The sequence below is a fragment of the Antedon bifida genome, chromosome 6, assembly GCF_963402885.1.
Source record: "Antedon bifida chromosome 6, ecAntBifi1.1, whole genome shotgun sequence".
Lineage (NCBI taxonomy): Eukaryota > Metazoa > Echinodermata > Crinoidea > Comatulida > Antedonidae > Antedon > Antedon bifida.
In genome coordinates this window covers 15,068,349-15,093,437 of record NC_136231.1, presented here as the reverse complement: position 1 = coordinate 15,093,437, position 25,089 = coordinate 15,068,349, and the positions used below count along the sequence as shown (strand labels likewise).

General features: G+C 31.6%; 1 protein-coding gene across 1 annotated transcript in view; it reads left to right on the top strand.

Annotated features, from left to right (window-relative positions):
- Positions 1 to 3,044: 3,044 nt before the first annotated feature.
- LOC144845495 (NADH dehydrogenase [ubiquinone] 1 alpha subcomplex subunit 7-like) overlaps positions 3,045 to 25,089 on the top strand; it is a 40,186-nt gene continuing 18,141 nt past the window's right edge. Inside the window, exon 1 of the mRNA XM_078702884.1 lies at positions 3,045 to 3,063. Within this exon, the coding sequence (XP_078559010.1) occupies positions 3,061 to 3,063 (3 nt within the window). The 5' untranslated portion in view covers positions 3,045 to 3,060. The remainder of the gene's footprint in view (positions 3,064 to 25,089) is intronic.

Genomic DNA, 25,089 nt, shown 5'->3' with positions numbered 1-25,089 from the left:
TGATGAAAGAGCCCATCGTTCCTATTATAAGCTTAATGTCACTTTTTATTATCATCTTTTTTAGGGTAAAACCATACCTCCATCCCAGTTGTTATGCGGGCAAACAAACTTATTATTAATATCACTTTTGGCCAGTTCACAGTATATGAGAGTTATTTATTAATTAGCGGTCAAAAGTAAGTAAATAGGCCCTAACAACACCATCGAATGACGTAACCATTTTAAGTGTACAAACTAATCACACGAAAAATGTTGATAACATCACTATAGCAAATACAACTCACACAAACATATGTCGCACTACACTAGGCGAAGTGGTGTATCGAAAAAAAAATATTATTATGCATATGATATTAATTATATCATTATATCATAGTATTATATCATAACCATAGTCATTGAACTTATGATCATAATTGAACACATGTTGCGTCGGCGTGATGGAAACACAACGTCCCTCTTTATCATTTCTTACCCCTACACACATTCCCCCTCTTATAATGGGGTGCCATAACAAAGTTTACGCGAACCGACCTGACGTAACATGCATTTCGTGCGTGTGAGACACTGTTTCGATCATGTGGAGGTTTGTCATCGATTATAAATTCAATCTCTCTAGTTTTCGGGTTCCAATTTTGCGACGTTAATTTCTCACACCTCATAAACTATTAATTAACAGCTTTTAAATTTTTTTTAAATTTGAAAACTGAAATTCTAAAAGACATAATGTAACCATATGTTTATAAGTAGTAATTTCTTTACACCTTCAATTGAATATTATATATATTATCGGGTATTGTTGATTTTTGGTACAGGTGGTCCAACCTCTCTCCTCAGGATTTAACGCCGATATTTATAATTATTAATTTGAGATGATTGTGACGTCATGGAGTAGGCGCTGGCTGGAAAATCAATGTGCAAAAAGCAAACGCGATTTGAGATCTATATGTAAGCAAAGGCGATTTGAGATCAATATTTTGGTCTGCATTCATATGAGCTCATTAGGGGGATCATTATTCCTGGATAAGCGTGTTAAGCATGGGATTTAAAGATTATTAAGAGAATTTATCTCATTTTGATTTATTTAATTGTCCATCCTGTCTGTCATAATGATATATATATATCGATAATAAGTTTCAGGTCAATTATTATAGAAAAAAATTTCATTAATGGTGATTTGCTTGATGGTTGTGATTGATGGATGACATACAATAATAATAATAATATACCACATTTACATTAATAATAATAAAGTCGATCCAAGGAACACCCATGGAAAAATACTATTTCTCCAGTAACATCGAAAATCAATTGTTTGAGTAACATTTCCGAGTGAAAAAAGTTGTAAAATTATGATGTTAATAGTCCATTGCTTGTGGGTCACCCTGACCTAAAATAACCCACTTTCGTTCCACCAGCCCACCTCTGCCCCTATAGAGGACCACCGACAAATTCCAAGGGAACAATATTTTCAACAGGGCCACAAAAGTATGTGTCTTTTTGGTTACCACTGGTATCTCCTAATACATATCAATCATTTAGGTCTACAATAAAATAACTAATAATTAAAATATTTTGTATATTCTGATATTATGGTTTTATTTAGTTAATTGTTTTATATTTTCAAAGTGCCTTGTAACATTTTTTACATGTTATTGTAAGTTATAGTTATCTGTGAAGAATAGTTTAATAATAAAATACAATATATTGTATATTCTGATATTATGGTTTTATTTAGTTACTAATGTTTTTTTTGTTCAGTGTCTTTTACACGTTATTGTATCTGTGAAGACTTGAAAAGGAGGAGGGTGGATGCAGGGGTGTATGAATGTGTCACCGAACTCCTTGTCTGGTTGATTATTTTGAAGTTAGTGTTAATTTCAAATCAATTGGGAATAAATAAATTGTCGGTCTATGTTATGGTCTTTTGGAGTAGGCCTAACTCAACACAAAGCATTACTTTACTATTTTTAATAAGTATGTAAAATAGAACTGTTATCTTCGTAAAAATGATCAGTAGGCCTTACTGGACCCTTTGTTTATTAATAGTCATAAAACTTACCAAAATCTCTGGGTCGATTTTTTTAGCAACTTCCTGTTGAAGGCTTATATCGGAAATGATTCGGTTTTCTCATCTTCCTCTATAACCAACCAACGTGTTGAAAATTGAAATTTCAGATGGAAATTCAGAATGGATTACCCAAAAAAGGGAAACCATAAATCATAAAAAAAATAATTCTTAATAAGTCCTTTCTAAAGGTAGACGATAAAGTAAGTAGGCCCTACAAAATATTTTATAGATTTTATAAGTTATAAAATAGGCCTGGACCAAGTGTACCATACTAATCCTTTTTTATTTCAAACTACTAGGAAGACGCATAGTCAATTGAATATGGAAGACGTAACCCAAGGACAGAGCAACGTATTAATTTGGCCAATCACGACGCGATTAGATGATGATCCGTCGTATCGTGATTGGTCAAATGACTTGCGCGTCGCGTCACGTACTTGCGTCCCAATGAGAACATGAACTATAGCGTACGGTGCACGAATTCGGTCCGATGGCCGGATAAAATCACACACGTACATTTCGTACAGAATCCGGAATGCACAGTTCCTACAGGGTTTTTTAATAGGCCTTGTTATTAACTTACGTTATCCTAAATAACAATCTGCACATGATTTCAACATTGTTATAGATACATTTTGCAGAAAAGGTATTGACAACAAAATTGAAGGACATGAAAAACAACAAAAACAACCCTGGAATGGTATATATTTTAATATTAAATGACAATCTTCAAGAGTAGATATTTAAAAGGGGAACCTCTCCCTCCCGGCTGTCCTCAACAACCCTTCTCTTTCCCCAAACCACGATGTTGCTCGTATTCTATTGGTGCTCACTACTTTCACACGATCATGATTCATGTACATGCAACAAATGAAACACGAATGAGAACAAGAAAAAAGCCGAGGATGAGGCTCTCATGGGAGGCCTGTTACATTGACGATAATTATTGCCGTCAAATGTCATCAAAGTGACTTCCTTTTAAAAAGTAGATGGTCGGTATCAATATCTGGTTTGTATATAAATCTCATGCTTTTATTTTAGCATCCACCAAGACTATATTTTTCTTTTCTTTCTATAATCTCTCTCTTTTCTATGTTATATTTTGTACTACTAATAGGCCTAGGCTATATATAAACGATTTTCTTCTTATTCTCTTCTTTATGTAATCTCAACTCATTCTATGTAATCTCGGACAAATGAGCATAGGCCTATAGGCCTACATTTCACTACACAACCTCCACCTACTCGAATCTGAAGTCTACGTATTGTATGAGATTTTGTAACAAACCATGGAGTAAAATGATTATAAATGAATGTAGGGTAATTTACAAACGAATGAAGGGAAAGACAAACGAAAGAATACACAAATAAATAATAAAATAATGCTATAAAGGCTTATTTGGAACATGTCACAACAATCTGTCTTATGTAATTGTGTTATATAAAAATATTATAATAAAATGCATATAACAGACCTTATTCATTACTTTTACATATTAAAATAATAACATAACGTAGATTCTCAAGTCAAAACGAGGTGTTTTGTAATGAAATTATTTAAAAACAAATATACTGTATTCTATTTTGTTATTAAACTCATATGCTGCCTAATAGTACAGTACAGAAAGGCTAATATTCATTATTGGCGTGGGAGGTTGAGCTAATAATTAACATTTGTTGATATTTATTACAGTCAAAAGTTGAAGGTAGGTCTAAAATATAGAAAGACTAATAAGTTCATATTCTATATATTTATCTTGTATAATACAATCATTTGTTAAGGTATGACATGAGTTTTCAGAGTATTTCAATCTATGAATGATATGCTTGTAGTTTTTCCTTATAAAAATAAGTTGTGATTAATTCTAGAGAATGTAATGGTACTTACTATATAGGGACCACCAAAATAATTTGATTCTGGTCTCAATGATTGTATCTTTTGCATTAAAGAAAAAAAACCAAATAAAATATTGTCTTTAGGCACAAGTGGCCAATAGTAAATTAATCCCTCATATAAAGCATTATAAATTTATTGATTGATTGTTAACCACTTTTTGAAAGCCACACTATTTCATGACACTCACTGCTTCACTGGTGTCACAAAATATTTTCTAGCAGGATTTTTTCGGCATTTTTGTAAATTTTCTATCTTTTAACACTAGAAAAAAAAATCTGTAGCACCTTTAAAAATGGGATGATTTTCACAATGCTTGTCACTGGTGTCATAATGTGGTGTTATTTTCAATATTATTGCAAAGATTTAAATTTTAAACCCGGAGCTACCCTTTAAAGCTCAGGTACAGGCATGAATTTGAAATATATCTGGTTAAATGTACATAAAATATGTGTCACAGAAATGACAAAAAAAAACATGAATTTCCCTAAAAATTGCCAAATACTAAATTTGGCAAAATTCTGATATAACAGTAAAGACAGACTTTTTTCAGTAATTAGGTAGTTTAACCAATGAAATACCATAACGGTGACTCCCTAGAAAGTGAAAAAAAGTGCAAACAAATTGGTTGGATATACGGTGGATCATTTTTGCTATAGCACAAAAATAAAAATCTGAAGTTGAATAAAAATACCAGAAACGTAAAACTGAAGTTATATTACATATATTTAGTCATCTGATATTTTTTACCACACTGTTTCTTTTTCCTAATTGTTTAAAAATGCTTCTTGATTTACAATATTTGTGTACAAAAGAATAGGGATTTTACTGTGTAATTGGAACAAAAATCATACAGCACAATAAAAATAATAATAATAAAATTTATTTCCACAAATAATAGAGCAAAATACAGAGTAACATAATAAATATACAACTGATAATGAACATAATTAATATAATGCAAGAAAAGAAATAAAATCCCAAAAATTATGAAACATAGGGTAAATTATAGATCGATAATAATTAGAATGTATGATCAATTGAAATAGATGAGTGGAAATAGACTTTTCAGTCAAACAAATTGCAACAGTTTGTTTTTTTGCTGAAACATGCTCAACTATATGTAGATATTATCATATCCAAAATCTACCCTGATCTGCCCACTATAAATTACCTAATTTGCATAAAATCAAAATGGCTGCCATTTTACAACTTTGATCCCAATTATCTCTTAAACCATAAAGAATTTGGTATAAGAATGTATTGAACACAAATATAAACATGACCCCAAAGATTCAGAATAATATATTTGAATTGTCTTTGGGGGTCAAGGTCAAAGGTCATTCCAGTATGACATCTAAAATATGCTAATTATCTCTTAATCCATTAGGTATTTTGAATAAGAATGTACAAGTACAAATATAAACATGACCCTTAAGATTCAGAATAGCACATTTGATTTTTCATCTTACCCTGGGGTCATTGGGTCAAAGGTCACAATATAAAAGCATTCAAATTATCCTTTAAATCAATTTGCATAGTAGTCTTACTACTACTAAAAACATAGCATATACAGTACAGACATTGCAGCAGATTGATGTCTGCACACTGCGCCCACACCCCTCCCACCCAGAGATTACTAGGTCAATGATTTTACAAGTACAAATATAAATGTGACCCTAAAGATTCAAAATAATGTATTTGATTTGTCTTTAGGGATAAGGTCAAAGGTCATTCCAGTATGGCCTCTAAAATATGCTAATTATCTCTATAATCTATCCATTAAATATTTTGAATAAGAATGTATAACTATAGTACAAATATAAACATGACCCTAAAGGTTTAGAATAATGTAATTGAGTTGTATTAGGGTTCAAGGTTTAAAAGGTTATCTAATTACACTATATAAAATTTGAAAATAACTCTCAAAACATCAGGTATTATTAACAAGAATGTATTTAAAATAAATATGACCCTAAATATTCAGAATAAATGCAATGGATTTGTATATGGGGTCAAATGTCATCTAATTACTGTATGCCATATAAAATATGCTAATTATCTCTCAAAACATCAGGTATTTTGAACAAGAATGTATTTAATAGAAATAAAAGTGCAATTTGTATTCATATATTATTTAAATACCTTTAGTGTAAACATTTTAAAGTGTTACTGTTACTATTAATACCAATCTGACCCTCATGTCTCAATACTTTTCAGCTAACAAACTTTCTCTTAACCACAAAAAATGTAACTTCATCCTGTTTGGGACCCCTCAGAAAATTAAAAACATTGATACTGCAAACTATAACATTTCTATTAACAATCATGATATTCTGTCAGTCCAATCTGCTACATTTTTAGGAGTTCATCTAGACAGTCGACTTTCATGGAAAAATCACATCAATTTTGTTACGAATAAAATTTCCAAAAGTCTAGGCATCATCACTAGACTTTCTTCTTTTTTACCCCCTAACATTCTTCGTATTCTTTACTGCTCACTTATCCTGTATATTGCAATATTGTCTGGTGCAACTCTTATCCTTCCAATATTAAAAAACTTCAAACTCTTTAAAAAAAAGGCCATCAGGGTTATATCTGGCGCCCCACCCCTGTCTCATTCATCTCATCTTTTTTCTAAGCTTCATCTTCTCAAAGTCTTATCTGTCTGGACTAATAGCTTCTTCTTTCGAAATTTTGTTTAAATATATATTGTTCATTGAAATCAATTTTGTATATGAAAGGAGAAAATAAATGTTGCTTTGAATTGAATTTAAAGTATCAGTATATATTAGGATTAAGTAACAGTATTTATCAATACTTTTATTCCAGAATGTAATGAATACAGTAAGACGGTAATTCATTGTGATACTTACTAAAGTATACTTTAAGAAAATTGGTCCAGAGTATGGCAAAAACATCTTTAAAATAAGTCCATTGACGATCGAGTCCCACCCAAGAATTATTTAGAAATGTTTGTGACCAATGTTTCAGAAATGTAAGCTTCGTAGGCCTACTAAAGTAGGTAAGCCTAAATGTAAAAGTAATGTATTATCAGAATAAGATATACTGTATGGTATAAAGTAAATGACCTACTGATCTTATGTAAATTTAGTAGTTATAATATTCAAGCTTTTTAAAATGTTTAAGGGTGGGAGGGGTGTGGGCGCAGTGTGCAGACATCAATCTGCTGCAATGTCTGTACTGTATTTGCTATGTTTTTAGTAGTTGTAAGACTACTATGCAAATTGATTTAAAGGATAATTTGAATGTTTTTATATTGTGACCTTTGACCCAGTGACCCCAGGGTAAGATGAAAAATCAAATGTGCTATTCTGAATCTTAAGGGTCATGTTTATATTTGTACTTGTGCATTCTTATTCAAAATACCTATTGGATTAAGAGATATTAGCATATTTTAGATGACCTACTGGAAAAGACAAATCAAATACATTATTCTGAATCTTCGGGGTCATGTTTATATTCGTGTTTAATACATTCTTATACCAATTTCTTTATGGTTTAAGAGATAATTGGGATGAAAGTTGTCAAATGGCAGCCATTTTGATTTTATGCAAATTAGGTAATTTATAATGGGCAGATCAGGGTAGATTTTGGATATGATAATATCTACATATAGTTGAGCATGTTTCAGCAAAAAAACAAACTGTTGCAATTTGTTTGACTCAACGCCTATTTTTCATCTATTTCCACTCATCTATGTGCCCGCACACACAATTCTACGTTTAATCTTCAGTTCAAACACCATTCTGGTTCTTCCTATACAACTATGATTTCCAGTTGAAACATACACTAACATGAATTATTATAAAACCTAAAACTAGCGTCAATAAACAGATGTGTAATTCCTATAAAACTGTTAGTTTATTACACACAAACCGCCCTGTCAGATTTAAGCATGTGTTCACACATCACCCACAGTACTATTTGCCCTTTCATACATCTGTTTCTGTAAATCTATCTCTTACATTACAGATGAGTATATTCAAAAAATTAACCTGTAGCCTATGCTGATGTTATATAGTGCGTGTGAACTTGGAAAATAGCGTAGGGGTTGAACATTAACATGTCATCCTAATGACACATTTATGTTAATCACCATCAACATTAATGATGTTGTATTTTACTCATCTGTAAAAAGTACATCACTGGTATGGTAGTGTATAATAACACCAAAGAAAGTATACAAAATGTTTGATGTAAATATATTGAATTTGCCTAAAAATATTTTCACACTGAACTCGGGTTTGGTCCAATCACAGCCGGAGAAAACTCTGGGGCTATGTTACTTTTTTTCATTCACACACATAAGTATAAGATAATTACGATAAGTTAAGGCTTAGTGCCAAAGTCAAAAATATTTCATTAGAAATGAAATGGGGAACAGTATACAGGAACTCAAAATATACCATTTATAAACTTTCATTTCAATCCACACTGTAATAAATCACTTACGATACAATAGTGTTAAACCTTGCAGTCAATAGATATCGAAGGCAACAGATTGACAATTGCCAACATTAACAATTAACATCATAACAACTGCCAACAAACGTGGGTTCCCACCGCATTGAAGAACTACGCCATTCTGTATTAATGAGTTGTAGGCCTATTGTCCATAAAATTGTTGATAATTAACCTTGTCTGTTTTTGTTTTTTTAATATGTAGTCTTGGTATATCCATCGTTACCTGTAAAGAAAGAGATATAATAACTTAAAATCACAAAATATTCAATTTGTTTCCAAGTATATAACCTTGAAAGTTAAACCTTTTGAAAGTACAATAATGTCCTGGATATCAAGGGATGTTTAAATTTAATTAAGCAAAACATAATATGCAAACAACATATATTATGTTGTGGCACCTTAACACATACAATAATGTCTCCGAAATTATTGATTACTTTAAATGTTTATGGCAAATCTGTCATTCATAATTTTCTGATTAAGGCTGATATGTTTTTAGGTTTAACCTTGGCAAATTTTCTTGTACTATTTCCAAATGACATCACTGCCAATCTGGACATGAGCCATTACAATACTTGCATCATGTCCAGTATGATTAATACAAGTGTCAACTATGTATTGATCCCCAAATTAGTACAGTAAAACACCAACACTAATAGGACAGTCCATTGGGTGCGAGCGTGGGAATTTTTGAAATGCTCAAAATGACATGAAACGCGTAGAAAGTTGATTAGAAATTGATTTTTCGCATTTTTAAATTTTAAACGCGTGTAACTTTTTGTGAAACATGCCATTTTTAATCCATAGAAACTTTGCCCTTGATATGACTTAAATTATCACCAAGGTTTTTTATATATGATCAATCATTGAAATTCATAAAATCGCGCGTAACTTACGCTGCGCAACTTAAAAGTGACCGAAAACCTTATTACGACATCTTCAGATAGAGGTCAATCATCTGATAAAGTTATACAATGTTATGTTCAGAAGATTTAGAGATACACGCGCAACAAAATTCTGGGAAAGAAAGAAGAACATAGAAAAAAAAAAAAGATTGTGACAATAACAAGGGGTTATCCGCCAAGTGCGGATAACCAATTAGTAAAAAGCTATTAAATCAAAATGATTAAAGACCCCTTCCCTACAATTTGTGACGTTTTGTAAAAATAATACATATATATTACTTTAAAAACATTAAACCAGGTCATTCCTTGTCTTAAATGTATGTTTTATGGTAAATTATGATAAAAAGTGAGAAACAATGCACTACCTATGTAGCTCGCGGCGAATGACCTCTCGTGGACGGCCTTTAGGCCTAGCCTAGCTAGTTTTGTAGGCCTAGCTAGTAAACATCGGTAACGTACGAACATCGTACGCTAGCTATATACCTAGCCTGACGTTGTATAGTTGCTGTATTAATTGTCTTTCTATTTTTGCCAGACTCCGTTGATACAAATTGGGGAAAACCTGGTATTTTCGCTGAAAAGTTAGGAGTCTTCCATTTGTGAATTACAGAAGAAAAACAAGACTATCGCGTGCGCAATGCATTTCGGAAATTATAGCGGGCCGCTAAAATTACTAGAATCAACTTATTTTTCACATTTTTAACCGTTTAAAGACAAAAAAGTTATCTCAATTGGACCATATCTCAATTTCTCCTCCTTTAAATCTCTTTTGAAAAAACACCTGTTTCTCTCTCTCTGATTTTTTTTCTTTTTTTCCTTCTTTCATTGTTGGCTTTCTGTATATTTTTATATATATATATATATATTTATTTTTTATATCTTTGTTAATTTTGTGTTTTTATAGTTTATTTTGTATTTACTGTTTGTTTGAAGGTCCCTAATGATCGGCTGATGCTGGATGGACCACCCTCATAAAATATTGTTGAAATAAAATAAATAAAAATAAAATATAATATTTATTTTTACATTAAATGTAGTTTGTGAGCCGTTTGTGACCTTAAATTAGATCTAAAAAAACATAGGGAATGGGATTTAAGTAAAACAGGTAGAAAAATTAGCAGAGCTTTCAAGCAACAAAAGTGAACATTCTGATTTAATTTATATTATCAGACAAACAAATTTAAACACAATATAAAAAATATATCACTAAAATAGTGGATGATATATGTAACCGAAATAACCCATAAAATTATTGATATTAAAAAATTAATGTCTGTTTTCAAGAATCATAGTACATTTAAGTACTTTATTTATGTTTATCTGATGCAGTATTTTTGTTTATATTTTACAGTTCATAGCAAAGTCGACCTAGTGTATGACTATAAGTCAAAAATGTCCCAGAGGACAATTTGGATGAAGCCCAAATAATAATTATGCAATATAATTAAAAATTGGTTGAATTCCATGTACGCGAATAATAAAGGAGCCTGTTGCGAATGTTTTGGCCATCGAATATACTGTATGTGCAAACCCTTTGCCAAATGTTGTTCTGCACTAAAGTTGAAGATAAGGCCATGTTGCTGTAAAAACATTATAGCAAATAAAAATATGTAAATTATATTCTACTGAGTCAGGCCCAACCCTAAATTTCAAATGAGTTATGAATATATTCTAAACCACATTTTTAGGCTGAAAAATATAAATCATCTGATTTACACCTGAAAATGTCAGGGGAATAGTGACCAAGACCACATAAATGTATATGTATAATGATTGGTTTCAATGAAATAAAAACCTCTTTAATATTCAATTTTAATAAAGTAAGAAAGAATGTTGAAGGAAAACTGACAGTGTGTGAAAGTTTATTGAACTTTAGATGGGGAATTCCCTAAAATAACTTGAACAAAAAATAAACATAACAATGTCTATCAACCATAATGAATTAGGTTTTATAGTTAAACATAACAACACTTTTATCATGCCAAGTCACCTGCATTAAACTCACATAGGCCTAACATGCCAATTTTCTGCCACGCGATACTACTCATTGTGTATGTCATGATGTTTGGCAATGCATGTCATATATCGATGTACGGTGTATTGTAATTATCAAATATCTTTCATTACTGCTTGCTAACGCTTGGACTAGCAAGCAGCACAGGGTAACGCTAAGTAATAACAAGTTTGGTAGCCAAAAGTGAATGCAGCCCGACCTCTATCTTCTAGTATAGCCATGGAGTAAAGGTATAGCGTACATATTGCAACCTACACAGAGGTATGGCAGCGTTTTTACAACATTACACACATTGTATACAACATCAACAAAGTGGGTGCCCGCAATTCGTATAACTCCCACATTCTAGCAAACAAAACTTATATGATTGTGCAAACTTGCACAATTTTGGAGGGAGTTGAATGGTCTGGTAAATTTAAATTCATTATTATTATTATATTCCAAAAAAAAAAAGAAGTAGAACATTATTTTCATATAACTTCCTAAATGTTTAGAAACGGTTCTATATTTTAATTCATTTTTGGAAGAGGTCATTGATTCTGGTTATTGATTTGAAGAACCAAATTTTTCATGGAAAATGACTGCATGTCAATATTGCTTAAGTATGTCTATATTTGTTAAGGATGCATCGGATCATTGACAAATAAACAAAACCAACGCTGATTATCTTTTTATTGAACTATTCAGACTTCATTAGTGCTACTGTATGTTTGTAGAACTACTGTACATAGAGACAACAAGAAGACTGGCATTTCACATCGTTTTGCTTAAGTTAAGATACAATAGTTAAGAATTGATAAAGTTATTTTTATAGGAATAGACTTCGTAATTTGAAAATATAAAACATTTGCTTAGTCTAATTTGAAAACTAACTTAAAAGCAAAATCATTGACTTAAAACAAAGTAAAGATTTTTTTTCTAAGCAAGTTTGAATCAAAGATTTTTTATATTATTCATAATTTATCTAAGTATAGAGAAAAGAAGAAAATTATGAAAAAAGGAAGATAATATATGAAAAAAGGAAAATAATATAGAAAAAAGAAATAAGAAAATTTAGAATTTACAAATATTACTTATTAAATCATAATATGAATGAGTTGGTGGTTTACAAAAAGTGAAAAACAGGCTTTATTTTTAACAAAAAAGTTCTTTATATCTTAAGGACTAGACACTCTCATTTGAAGATTTAAGAAAAAACTATGAAAAAACTATATAAAATATTTGCTTAGTTTTAATTTGACAAACAAAGTAAAAATGACTTTTTTCCTAGCAATCTCATATAATTTCCTAGGAAATCAAGATTTTTCCAGAAATGTGACGACATAATAATCCATACTGCTCTTTGTTTTTAAAGTAAACATGGTGTGATACCCTTGTAAAGTTTGTTTTTGACACACCTTATAGTTAGTCACACTTGGTCGTCCTAAACAAACATTAAGAATTATATTTGAACAACTTAAAAACTGTTTTAGGTATGGTGTATATTTTCAAACTCGCCTAATTCTGAAATATCTAGATCTTTCTCATTTACCTACTATGTTATCAACCTGACAATACTATGTCTTATTTTAATAAATAACTTTTTGCTGATACAAAAAATAGTCAAAAGTACTCCTACTGTATTGTATAATAAAAATACAGGTTAGGTTTTTTTTCTCTTAAATACAATATCATTATGTCAGCCTTATTTCATTTGATCAGCATCAAAACACAATTTTAATTTTTTCTGTGAATGGTACAGAAAATACAAGTCTTGCTTTGAAAATAAATTATCAAAATATATGTAATTAACTGATGACTTTCTTTCAAAGTCAGATAGACACTAACTGAAAATCTCACTGTTATTACCATAAATACCTATACAATTTTTTAAATAATAAAAATCATGATTACTGTACTTGAAATTTTTCCATTAAAATCTAATTTTCAGTACAGATAAGGGTACAAACATAGAGATGTTGTAGTTCATTATGATATCTCTACAGGCCATATAAGGCAAAATTGTACAGTATTTTTTTATCGGAAAGTTACTGAGTGTTGTGTTCTGAAAAAATTAAAACCTAGATGGCTGGAAATAATATATTACGTTATCCTCATGATAAAGTTATAAGGGGTTTTTTTTGCACATCATGTGACCCATAATCGTCCGAATCAAATAAATCAAATTTATTAGGTGTTATATAACATAAAACATTCCATGAAAGACCAGTACAAACACACTTTTGATCTGAATGAAACTTAATGGTTTGCAAATAAAAACTGACGTCAGATACGGATGCGGTACATCTAACTCCAAAAAGAAACAAGGTAAAGTTGAGGACTTTTCAGCTTAAAAAAAAAATTTGAATGAGGTTAGTAAACAAATTTCTAATAAAGGTTTATTTAATCACATGTTCTTTGAAACCGCTTTAATGATTGTGTTTTTTGTTGGGTAAATTAAAATCTAAGATAACACCGTTTTTATCAGTTTGATGATTATTTATGCCTGTATTGACATCAATCTTAACCAGAGGTTAGTTAAATATTCGCAACGTTCATTGACCTCCGACATCAGACTGATATTGCGTTAAAATTGCTCTACAAAAACCGTCTTGCCAACCAAGAGAAGAATCAATTGGCGTTGTCTAAAACTGTTTAAATTAAGATCAGTTAATTTATGGTTTTTAGTAAGGACACATTTAAAAAAAAAGAAAATACGGTTATTGCCGTTTTAAAGATATATTGTCTCCCTGAAAAAATTATTTTTCAAATTTCTTTTGTTGAATATGCCATTTTGATGTTCCAAAATAGTTAGTCACTTTGACCAAAAATTGGATTGAAAACAAAATTATTTACCTGAAAAAAACTGTAATTTAAAGCAAAAAATAGTAAAATTGGCTGCCAGCCAATGGGTTCTTACCTTTTTATAGGTGAAAACATTATTTTTTCCTTTTTTGTCTGTGGAAGTGATTAACTTTATTAAAATTACAAAATGGCCTATTTAAAATCTGATTTTATTAACCTTCATGGTCCATGTTTTTGGGAGGCAATACATTCTTTCATTTCATGGCACATGAAGTGTTTAAGTTTACTGTATATATTTGATGACCATTTATGTATTGATATAGTAAGTATAGGTCTGCAGTTTTTGGTAATCAAGGTTCAAGAATCTATTAGTTTTTCCCAATCGTACTGTTTGAAAAGTAAGTTAATGTTTATTGTAAAGAAAATTCTAACTGTGATCGAAATAAATTCTAGCATGCCTTAAAGTTTTTTTGACAAAAATATTAATAGCAGTAGGCCTATACATCACAAGTTAATAGTCAGCTAAACATCATTATTAATTAACTATAACTTGTCTTAATTTATTTTAACCTAAAAGATGTACCTTAAAAGACAACAAGGGTCACATATCAAGGTCAGTATTTTACACATCAATAGTTTGATAAATATTCCCAGATGCATAGAAAAAAAATAATCCCTTCATAAACTTTCCTATTTTCTATGGATATCACAGATCCACATCTGAAGGACATTCACCTACTTTAACAGGAATAAACCTAGGTTTAAAAACTTAATATAATTAGTAGAATCTCCGGTGCTGTAATCTATAAATACACTTTGGCAATGATTGCAGTTTCTTCGAAATTTTTTGTAAACTTCTGTCACATAAATGAAAACAGGTTTTATATAAAGTTATGAAAAACTATTGAAAATTTAAAAAAAATAGTGCCCTCGATCAGGAAATTACTAATCATGCACGATTTTAGGTATTGATTCAGATTTTTGGTCCTTATGGAAATTAATATCATGTTTTCTCGCTCATACAAAATTATTAGTAAATATTAATAAACTCTGTATAACAAAAATTAACATAAAATGTACAGTTTTAGAGGATATTAAGGGGACACTGCCATAAAACTAATAATGAGTCAAATCCCTATTCAGGGAACACTGGTATTAATTTGTTTGGGTCCCCAAACTGGGAAAAGAAAACAATCAATACATATATATATTCATTACTTGTACCTGAAAATAGTGCAATATGAAGAAAAGTAACATGTCAAGTATAAATGTCTTAATTGATTCGATCTACAAAGTGGGTATGTAGAGAAGCTATGAATTAGTGGGGGGGGGGGGGGGGGTTTCCACTGAATTTCATTCAATTAAATAGAATCATAGGTATCAGGTTCCCAGACAGGATATCGAAAATTTATACAGAAGGACAGGAACAAAACCAATTTCGTTAGAAATAGTCAATGCAAGATGGAGACTATTGGGTCACATACTTAGACAAGACCCATGTACACCAGCCAACACAGCAATAAGCTATTATTTCAGCAACACTACCAATATAAAATTTCGAGGAAGACCGAGAACCACCCTACCAATAACTCTCAGCAACGACCTCACCCTTTATAAGCAGAACACAAACATCAAGTTTCCCGGACAATTGAAAACCAAGAAAGACATCAAACAACTTAAAGAACTAGCCAATGAAAGATCTGATTGGAAGAAACTGGTAAAAGAGAGTTACGGAGCAGCCCAAGCGGAAATGTCGGTAGACTTTTCAGCGGAGAGGCAGTAATCATCATCATCATAAATAGAATAAAATTGGAAGTAGATTTTATTAATTATTGTGTCAGTGGCCTTTTCCAAATCAACCATATTTAATGATCGAGTAAGCATTATTCATTGATAGTCCTTGGCAATGTGCCTAAGTTACATTTTTTTAAATTAAAAAACTGGTCCATCTATAATTTATAAAGTATTCCAATTCTTTGCAAGTTTAAAAGATTAAGAATAGATTATTGTCTGACTATATGTATACTTTTGTCATTTTAAGTTATTTTAGAAAGTTTAACTTTGTGAAAAAGTTATATATATTTTACATAAAGTAACTTCCTTTACAGTACATGCCAAGCTCAAAATAACATTATTGTATCAATTATTGTACCAAATAGAACACACCATCAAGGCAAGAGATAGTTAAACTAGTAAACTAATTTTTCATAATTAATAACTAATATTTTGTTTTGTTTTATTGGTGAAATGTTACCGCTTCAACAGTATGAGTTGGACTTGGAAAACTTGTGTATTTAAAGAAAGAGAACTTCTATGGTAATCATAACACAAAGAACAAATCTGTCACTTGTCTTGTATTGGCAACTAAATTAAGATGCAGCTCCAAAGACGTGTACACTGACAAGTCATGACTTTATAACCTCTATGTATGTAAATATTAAACTATATAACCAGGTTGGCCTACTGTAATGTTTCACAAACTGGCATTTTAATCAAATTAGTTGTCGTTCAAAACAAAACTTTAGAAGGAACAAACTTAAGTAACCTAATTTAAAGAAATATGTAAATATTATCTCTTTTTCTTTTATTATCAGAGGGTTTAGCAGATTATAATGGGAGTAGCATCAATAAAATGGTCACACATAAAATAAAATGGTCCGACAGACTAGTCCAATGTTCAGAGAAATATTTTTTTATAAATTCATACTGCCCTATTCGATCGATGGCAGAAAGGGAGTGTTTAGGATTTTGTCAGATCCAGACAATGACTTGTGTATACACAGTTGTCAGTTTAATGCGTAGTCGTAATTCAACCAATTGTGTTTTATAAACAAACTCAAAGTAAAAAAAGAGACACAACATAAATTTCCAACCATCATATTTGGGATCATCAGAAATTAATATATAACCTCTTTACTAATGATTTGTTTAGACAATTATTTGACAAAATACTGGTACGATACTAAACGGAAACAATAAATTGAAAGGGTGTAGGTTTATCATTGAAAATCCTCAAAAACAGTTATAGATTTAATACTAAATAATATCAATAGTAACCCTTTTAGTAGTTATCAATTTAGATTGTAAACATGAAATATAGTACGAAAAGATTGGTTTCTATGATGCCAGAAATACTACTACAAAGTAAAGAACGGTCATTAAACAAGATTCTATTCAAAAGACATTTATTTTCGTCCAAAAGACAATAATTTTTTTTAAAAAACAGTAATGACAGATTGAGATTATTTTTTTTAAGTAATGGACGAAAGCGGAATCCCAAGAAGATGAAAACAATTTGGCAGGATTGCCTTGACAAGTTAAAAAATATATAAATAAATATAGAAATAAAAAAATAATATAATATATATAGTTAAAAGTTGGAAAAATAAAGAAAAAATGATGAGCAGATCGATTTAGTAAAGAGACAAAAGTGATCTTCAATTTTCTTGGAGAATGAGTAGCGGGAGTTGCTATACTAGCAGCATTATCTGTACTTACGATTTAGCTATACTATGTCTCTACAATTTACTTTACAACTACAATTTTCATTTCTATTTAAATAGGAAGTAAGAATACAATAAAGACCTGGATCTGTGGTTTGACCAAAAAAAAACTGGATTTGCAAGGGCGCACTAATTGAAAACATTTGCGTACACTAGTAGAAGACGTATCCAGGATCTGCTCAAAGCATTTGAATCGTTACTTTCATTACCGACCTATTCTCAACATAACATAACAGCAATTACAGTAAAACATATTATGTAGTTAGAATTAATTTTCCAAATAAATTACAAGTTGCGTTAAATGAAAACTGGCAAAAACCGGATTGGCCCAAAACATTTGGTGTGTTTACTTTTATCAATTGTCGAGACCTATTGTCAACAAAACTGAGCATTTCAAACATATACATTATCTAGTTAAAATTAACCACAAATTTTCGATATCAACGCCACTTTAGAGAAGTGTATAAAACTGAGGATATTACCGGAAGTAATAACTATTAATCCAAGGTCACACTGTCCAAAATTCTATTATTAGAATGTTCATTAAACTAAATGAACTTTTAAAGGTCATCAAAATAATAATAACATAATAACAGAATCGTGCAAGACGAAGTGTTGGTAAAGGTTCAGATCAATGGTGGAATTGATTACGTCAGTCTCCGATATTGATGTTGGAATACATAGGTGTCAAATACTTGGTTTTCAGACAGTGATTTTGCATTACGGACAGCAGTAATAATGATAGCTGATTTTGTAATTAAACAAACCGTACATGGCTGTGAATCTTGCCAATAAAGCCCTAACTTCGCAGTAAGTAATGGCACATACAGTATATGGTTAAAACTCTTTTTATCACGCAAACCATTTAAACCTGGCCCAAACATACATTCCAAAATACTAATTGTATTGATAAGCAAAAACTGAAATTATTCTATAGCCAAGTATTAAAGTATATCATTACAATCTGCATTGTACAGTCAGCTTTTCTAATTGCCTTTAAACGTTATGGGCCTCTAAGCCTACCAACATTTCTAAAATCCAGAAATCCTGTACTATTCTTACAGCTTCCACCACCCAGTCTATAACTATACCTATACTGTCTCTCAATGTGATGATTTCCAAACAGGGCAATCTCCCCAGGATTAAGATCTACCATGGGCTTGCCGAATTTGGCCTACTGGTAGAATTTATACAAGTACTGTACATACTCTAGGACAGACTTTGTTGTTAACATTTTAAAAGACCTAAATTATCCATTATACTGACATACCTTTATGATTTTTAAATCTTTTAACTTTACAATATTTGCTCCCCTTCTATTTTTACAGCTTTTAGAGAGTTTTAAATCATACATACTTTTATATTTTATGCTTCTATGTAATTGTTTGTCTTTGTATTTTCATCGCCTCAGTCAAAATGGTGAAATAAATAAATAATTACCAGACTCCTTGAATACGGATAACTCTTCCAAAACCAGAGTTTTCTTACATTCTGAAACCAGGCATTGTGGCCCAGCCCAAGGGTATCCAGTAATTCTGGCCCAACTCAAGGGTGCCCAGTAATTCTGGCCCAGCCCAAGGGTATCCAGTAATTCTGGCCCAGCCCAAGGGTGTCCAGTAATTCTGGCCCAGCCCAAGGGTATCCAGTAATTCTGGCCCAGCCCAAGGGTATCCAGTAATTCTGGCTCAGCCCAAGGGTGTCCAGTAATTCTGGCCCAGCCCAAGGGTATCCAGTAATTCTGGCCCAGCCCAAGGGTATCCAGTAATTCTGGCCCAACCCAAGGGTGTCCAATATTTGGAAGAGATTTACTATTGTGCTTTTTGCTTGAATGTAACATTTTTCAATATAAAAACCCACTTTTTCAAAGTAATTTACTTCTCATTGATATGATTCAAATGATGGCATCCGGCGGCGATCTTGTCGATCGGGTTTGGTGCATTAAAACAGATGGACGTTTTGGAACACTGCCAAATATAATAACCAGCTATCTCTGTCATTATGTGCAAATAACCTTTAGCAGCCTTAAGGGAAGACAGACATATGATAACAGCCTGTTCTCTAAATTAATGCCCCTCCTTCAATAAATATCCCATTATTCACATGATTAAAAATGAATTAAAAAATGCATCAAACGGATTAAAATTTATTCATTAAAATAGTCATTAACATTTAAATTAATTAATGATTAATGATGGTAATTAATCAATTATCATTATGAAGTTACAAAAATAAAATAATATATTTACAGCAGCTGTGTTTACAGACATTGATCAAACAATTCCGAGTTTAAACTTGCACTATTTAGCTTATGATAGTACAATGATAATAGCAAATCATTTTCGTCATCAAATTTAATTTTATCTTTGAATTTTTGATTAAAAGAGAATATTTTCTTTCTTCCAGGTCACAGCACTGGAATTCCATGTTTTCATTTGTATTAATATCAGAGAGGAGTTGATTTCACTCTTTACTGGTACCAATATTGTTTGTATCATTTAAAGAAAAATCAAAGTTGTTACATAAGTATTATATATCATTTAGTTTGGGTTTTTTATTTTTAATTTTGCAAAATCATTATGTTATATTTTTTGTGTAGCAAAATCCTATTTTGACATTAATATTCATCATTATTTTTTATTTTTGGAAGACAATATTTCTTGAAAATACCCCATTCATATCTCATGCATATATTATATATTTTATCAAATGTTCATTATACTGCATGTATCTAATAAATGTATTGTACAGTATATCACATACAATCTAAAGTGTACGACTGTACTATGATACATTCTTTGTAGCCAATATGTATATCTCGCTTCTCTCAAAAATAAAACGGAGAAATCTCAATACTCAAGCAAGACAAACAAAGAATTAATGATGGTGTTTGATTACTCCGATTTCTAATTGGTTACCACGGTAACCAACTTGTAATACCAAACTACTTTAAATATTGGTTGTAATCAAATATCATTGATTTCTTTTATAACATTGAAACAGTTCGCAAAATTGGGTTAGGTCATCTGATTTCAAAATAAAATACTAATGTTTGTTATTGATTTTCATGGCTAATTAACAAGCTTCTATGGTCAGGCTTTTAACAGAGAATCAAACATTGAGAAGGAGGAGTGGGGTGAGGGCTGCTCTTGAGGCCATTGAAAATAGGTTCTCGTCAACCGCCAGTGTGCGAAGGCTAACCCCACATCAAAAATCTTTCATCTTTGTTTTTTTCAAGAAGATTGACATATTTTTTTTATCACCTGGTCTATAAGTTATATACAAAATGAAAAATGCATGTAAAACTACAATATGATCAAGTTATAAAATAAGGCTTTTGTCGCACAACCAACTTCCAAACCATTAATTTTTAGTGTAAAAACTTTTTTTTTGTAACTTATTCTAGTCACCATTTCTTTTACAAAAGAAAAAGATTGAGCTGACACCCTAGTTGTTGATATTCTCTATGACCCAAACTCATCTGAAACTGGACAAGCAAAAACACTTTTTTTAAGATTATGCTTAACTTGATTGGACTTTTGGTTCACCGTGAACTCTAAAGTACTTTTACTTTGGGAACTTTTTTAGCATGTTTAACCAAGTGCAAAGAATTCATTTCCTATTCGATAGGATAATATTTAGTTTTTATGTCGGAATCAATCGGTTGCCTGGAACCATTAATTTATTTTAGAAAAGAATTTTCAAAATATGACAAGAAAAATTGATATCAAGTTGTTGATGTCCGCTGATATAGGAAGCATCTGCTACAAACTCTTAATGTGTTCCACTATAACATCATCCTTGGAGGCCATGACACAGTTTTAGGTATTTCTTTGGACTTTGATAAACTTAAACACCAGTTACAAACCATTTAAAATGGTACAGTAGATATAGTTATAATTTATATGAAACCATGGGGGTAGATGATATACCTCCATGACTACTATTATTCTTTTAATTCTGATGCTGTAACTGGTATATTCATTCTAGAGATTAGCAGCAACCATGGCATTCAATTTATAGAAGAGTACAGCTAGCTTTCAAATGTACATAAATTCTACTAATTCTTCTTCCTACGCACATTTGTTTATTAAAAATGAACACTAAAGCACAACTTTGTGGTTTTTCCAAAGTTTTGACCAAAATCTGACCCCATTTTGTTGTGGATGATAACTTGTGCTTACAGTCTAATTTTTCTTTCCTTTCCTGAACTCCTTACAAATTGACCCACGATATATGTGGTGAGTGATGGGACTACATTTCTTAGAAATTCTGGCAACTACTAGTCTTTTATTCATTTAATCAAAATATACACTTTAGATATTAAAACAAATTGTATCTATCAACAGCTAAATACTGAATAATTATACGCCCTTTTCTCCCTTTCTCTTAAATTTGCTGTCAAAATGCTGTTATTGATGCCTGCAAAGTTTAACGGCCTTACTAGGTCTTGTGCATGTCTGCCAGATGCTGATGCTGGCAAGAGACTCATGGAAACTCATAGTATATGATCAGCTATGAGCATTCACTAACTAAACCCGGGGCCCAGAGCTTACGGGCGCCCCTAAGCAGGGCCCAAAGGAAACAACAGAAAAACACCCAAGGTTCCCACTTAGGGTCTCTAAAACCAGGTCTCAGGCCTCTGCTTTCGCCACTGAATATGATCCCTGTATCTAACTCCACTTCTAACAATGAATGAGGTAAAATAGAAGTTCAAATATCATGTTCAAGTGGTGCTACAGAGCTGATTTGAACATGCTCACAATAGAAACTTACTCAATATCATGTTCAAATGGCGTTACAAAGCAGATTTGAACATATTCACACTATCCCAAACTTGACTCAATATCATGTTCAAGTGGCGCTACAGAGCAGATTTGAACATTAGCCCAAACTTTACTTAATATCATGTTCAAGTGGTACTACAGAGCAGATTTGAACATACATCACTAGCCAAACTTGACTAAAATATCATGTTCAAGTGGTGCTACAGAGCAGATTTCAACATATTCACACTATCCCAAACTTGACTCAATATCATGTTCAAGTGGCACTACAGAGCAGATTTGAACATACACTAGCCAAACTTGACTCAAATATCATGTTCAAGTGGTGCTACAGAGCAGATTTCAACATATTCACACTATCCCAAACTTTACTTAATACCATGTTCAAGTGGCACTACAGAGCAGATTTCAACATACTCACACTATCCCAAACTTGACTCAATATCATGTTCAAGTGGCGCTACAGAGCAGATTTGAACATTAGCCCAAACTTTACTTAATACTGTATCATGTTCAAGTGGCACTACAGAGCAGATTTGAACATACACTAGCCAAACTTGACTCAAATATCATGTTCAAGTTGTGCTACAGAGCAGATTTTAACATATTCACACTATATCCCAAACTTTACTTAATACCATGTTCAAGTGGCACTACAGAGCAGATTTCAACATACTCACACTATCCCAAACTTGACTCAATATCATGTTCAAGTGGTGCTACAGAGCAGATTTTAACATATTCACACTATCTCAAACTTGACTCAATATCATGTTCAAGTGGCGCTACAGAGAAGATTTCAACATATTCACACTATCCCAAACTTTACTTAATACCATGTTCAAGTGGCACTACAGAGCAGATTTCAACATATTCACACTATCCCAAACTTGACTTTATCATGTTCAAGTGGCACTACACAGCAGATTTGAATATACTCACACTATCCAAAACTTGAATCAATATTATGTTCAAGTGGTGCTACACAGCAGATTTGAACATATTCACACTAGCCCAAACTTGACTTTATCATGTTCAAGTGGCACTACAGAGCAGATTTCAACATATTCACACTATCCCAAACTTGACTTAATACCATGTTCAAGTGGCACTACAGAGCAGATTTGAATATACTCACACTATCCCAAACTTGACTCTATCATGTTCAAGTGGCGCTACACAGCAGATTTGAATATACTCACACTATCCAAAACTTGAATCAATATTATATTCAAGTGGTGCTACAGAGCAGATTTGAACATATTCACACTAGCCCAAACTTTACTTAATACCATGTTCAAGTAACACTACAGAGCAGATTTGAACATATTCACACTAGCCCAAACTTGACTTTATCATGTTCAAGTGGCACTACAGAGCAGATTTTAACATATTCACACTATCCCAAACTTGACTCAATATCATGTTCAAGTGGCGCTACAGAGAAGATTTAAACATACTCATACTAGCCCAAACTTGACTCAATTTGCAATAGTGTCACAAAATGATCTTATCACTTTTTCATAAGACATCATCATTCACTTTGATGCAATTTAAATCAAATTCAAATTAAGTATATCCAAGCTAAGCTGCAGTCAACGAGACAACTGTAGCCAAAGGCTTCTAATTACCAGTCAACTGTAAATTTAATATATCTTTATTTGGGTCAACCTGAGGATTTACTCAGCTTTATCATGCAGAAGTATCACACAGTATATAAAAGTTGGATTCAATTATAAAAAGTGTTAGAATAACTACAGTGTGAGTTATATAAAGCAATCAATGAGAATGTAGTAACCTTGATAATGTGTGTAAAACCTCAAGAAATTAGTAAACATTGTTTCATGAACATGCATGTTCATTGATCTAAAAACAAATATAGTCTTATGAATCCATCACGTTACTATACTGTACTAACACCTACTATATTAAATTTAATTTAAACTTGAATAGTACAATTAGTTTGGTCTGCACTCTACCCCTACCCCTTCTCTCAGTCCCACAACTAACATCCATATTTGTGGGTGTCAACAAATTAGAGTTTCTGCATTACTACTACCAGTAACAAACTAATAGACCTATAAAAAATGACAGGTATTATTCATATGTAGTTGTCAATTTTACATAATATATATGCATGTCAGAAATATTAAGCTGGTACTTGACACCCGCATATCAAAATGCCTTTACTTAGTACAGAATGAGATTAATATATAAAAGGGTCACCTAATACTCAGTGCCAAGTTTAAATTTTGAATGTTCAATGTTGTTCTTTATACCTTTGGTTCTCAATACCAACAGCACTAATAAATAAAGAAATTGAAAACCAAAAAACAACATAAATGTCATAAAACCATGCTATAATAGCACCGGTAATATAAATCATCAGATGATGGTTATGAGGAAAATTGTCATAGCATGTACTCCCTTTTAAATTGTCAGTATGTGGGATGGTACAGCAGGTGTCTTGTGACATGAGTTTAGGATGACACAATGGTAAGAAAGATACAAGAGAAATGTCATGTTGCCAGTGTCCTTAAAGCTAGACTAGACTTTAATACTCTCTCTTCCTTCTACATCCTTCAGATGAGAAGTTAAAACATTGGGTACACACAAAAGTATGCACAAAAACAATGAATCAGAATA